This window comes from Halyomorpha halys, unplaced genomic scaffold (assembly GCF_000696795.3).
Source record: "Halyomorpha halys isolate HHAL.00 unplaced genomic scaffold, Hhal_1.1 Scaffold1649.1, whole genome shotgun sequence".
NCBI classification, from domain to species: domain Eukaryota; kingdom Metazoa; phylum Arthropoda; class Insecta; order Hemiptera; family Pentatomidae; genus Halyomorpha; species Halyomorpha halys.
The window spans coordinates 136,713-139,673 of record NW_027110978.1 but is presented as its reverse complement, the minus strand read 5'-3'; the positions used below and the strand labels follow the sequence as shown (position 1 = coordinate 139,673).

The window sequence follows — 2,961 nt, the reverse complement described above, 5'->3', positions numbered from 1 at the left end:
AAGTGTATATGAAACATACTACATATTTACCTATTGTATTATTTTGTACAGTTGTAAATTACATTAAATAAATAATTAAAAAAAAAAAAATAAATCCACATTTTTCCTTGTCAGATGCGGGGAGCACTGTTCAAGCAAATGGGCGGTATGATTGAACGGTAGAAGTCACATGAATCGATTGTTTACATTGATTATAAATAACGACATATTTTGTCAAGATTAGATTGACAATTAACAAAGAGTGAATCGTACATGAGAAAACAAATATTAGGTAAGGGATCTATAAGTAAATTTAACAAACCATTATTTGTTGAGCAACAAGCTTTTCTTGTGTATCCATATGATGGGAACGGATATATAGATCTAAAGATCTAAAATTTAGGAATAAATTTTTTTTGTTTTCAACATCTGTATATGAATTAAGCAAACAACAGATAAAGGAATTTTCGAAAGATTCAATTCTAAACACATAATCGAAAATATTTATCTAAAATAAAAATTGTTAACATATATAAAATTTATCTTCAAAATATTTATTTTGTAACCGTTTAGAAGAGGGGAGACACTCTCAGGTAGGATCCACTAGTGGGAGTAAAATAATTTTACTTTGAGGTTTAGTTAATTAATTTAAACTAAGATGAAGCTATAATAGGTTTTTTTCCAAAATAGTAAAACATTTCTGAATTAGTTGTTCATTATTAGACATCGATAATCAATATTTCTCTTCTGATATTTACAACACTGAAACAAAACACATAACTCACCTGGAATCCACAGAGCAAAGGAACTTTCTGTTATATCTTCTTTGGTTTTCTGGTAATAAATGTAAATAAGGTACCCTCCGAAATAGACGGTCACATTGTGTAGAAACATCCAAGCAATGATGAAGGACTGTAAAAAAAAAAAAAATATGTGATCAAAACTTATAACACTTCCAATAATGTGCTTGAGTCGAGAATGTATTTAGAGGATGCTTGGTTAGTTATTATCAATTATATTGATATATAATAAGGTATAAATAGTTGACCATAGATTAATATGGGAGAAGATAGTCAGCGGGAGGGGGGTGGTCGGAAAAAATATACAAATAAATGAAACTTATTTAGTTAGGTCTGAATTTCAGACCTTCCTAAGGGCTGAAAAAAGAAAACGAGATAACAACCTTAATTCAGAGGAAAAATATAAAATAAAAAAAACAATCATAAACAAGCTTGGAAAACAATAAATTAGATTGATACAAGTAAATTGATATTGATGAAGATAAAGTATAATATTGTAGAGGTAAGAATTATACAAACTAAATCACAACAAAAAACATTTTTTTTTTAAAACAGCGTTCAAGTAAATATACAGATAAAAGTGCTGAAGAAAATTTAAATGATGAATAATAGATAAAACATAATAAAAAATTTAATTAATGTCTAAAATATTGAAAAACACTTTAAAAAGAATTTCTTGCCCATTGTATCATATATAAAAATTAATTTCATTTCATTATTTTAGGCAGTAATTAAATTCATTAGGGTTTTTTGATTTATCACACTGTCAGCACAAAAATCATCAAAAACTGTAAAACATTATTAAAGGTTTTGGGCGATTTACGTCTTTCGAACTCCTCAGATCATAAAATTGCTCTGTAAGAATTTTTCCTAAAACCTGATTTATTATTGAAATTTAAGAGAATGAAAAAAAATTCCAGAGTTTGGGGTGTTGGAGAAAACCCGGAGGCTAGAAAACTAATAATAATACGCTCAAAAATCATGACCCAGAAAAAATTGATTTGTGCAGACGTTTCGACCTGAATTTTAGATGTTCTTCAGGGCTGAAAAAACAAATAATTTTTTTTTATCAAACAAATGAATAAACAATTTTTTTTTTTTAAAACAGAGTTCAAGTAAATATAGAGAACAATATAATGAAAGAAAATAATTTTAATTATGAATAATATAATAAACATAATACAAAATTTAATTAATGTCTAAAATAGTGAAAAACAATTTAAAAAGAATTTCTTGCCCATTGTATGATATATATCGTTTTCTTTAATATTATTATGTTGGTTTTTAAAAATTGTTTTTCAATATTTTATTATATTTTAATAACTTTTTTTTATTATATTTATTTTACTATTCATCATTTAAATTTCCTCCTGCACATTCCATTCTATTTATCTCTATATTTACTTTAAACAATATTTTTTTTGTTATTTAGTTGGAATAATTCTTACCTCTACAATATTATATTTTATCTTCTATTAGTATCAATTTACTTCTATCTACCTAATTTATTGTTGTGTGTTTTTCCTAGCTTATTATTATTTTCTGTATATTTTGCCTTTCAGTTAAGGTTGTTATCTTGTTTTGTTTTTTCAGCCCTGAAGAAGACCTAAAATTCAGGTAGAAATGTCGGTTTTGTAAAAGTTTCATTTAATTTTGCATTTTTGCTGACTGCACCCCTAACCATCTTCTCATATACATATATAAATATGCAAGTTTTTCAAACATGCAAGTTATAAATATGTTAGTTTTCTAACCTCTGGTTTTTCTCTAACACCCCAAACTCTGAAATTTTCTTCTTCTTCTTCTTTTTTTTTTTTTTATTTATTTATTTAATTTTGAGGGAATTTCAATAATAAATCAGATTTTAAGAAAAATTCATAGCGAGCATTTTTATGACCCGAGGAGTACGAAAGACGTGAATCGCCATAAACCTTTAACAATGTTTTACGATTGTTAAAATACAAGAATTTATAAAATAGATAATTAGACAAAAGTTAAGGATTGCTTATTAGTAAATTTATACGATTCTCTAATGTTATAATGTTTGGACTGAAATTAATAACCTGGGCAAAATAGCCTGCATAGAGTTTTTTTTAATAATTTATTTATTGATATTTACAACTGTATACATATATACACATCAAGTAAATTTGCTGTAAGTGATATTATGACATGATAAAAA

The 2,961-nt window shown here is 25.8% G+C and overlaps 1 protein-coding gene and 1 long non-coding RNA gene across 2 annotated transcripts in view; one reads left to right on the top strand and one right to left on the bottom strand.

The window, feature by feature from the left end:
- LOC106690298 (uncharacterized) overlaps positions 1 to 2,961 on the bottom strand; it is a 58,695-nt gene that overhangs the window by 5,428 nt on the left and 50,306 nt on the right. Inside the window, exon 2 of the mRNA XM_014435694.3 lies at positions 765 to 891. Coding sequence (XP_014291180.1) covers positions 765 to 891 — 127 coding nt within the window. The remainder of the gene's footprint in view (positions 1 to 764; positions 892 to 2,961) is intronic.
- The window catches only part of LOC136796169 (uncharacterized), a 39,017-nt gene that overhangs the window by 11,341 nt on the left and 24,715 nt on the right, over positions 1 to 2,961 (top strand). The window lies entirely within an intron of this gene.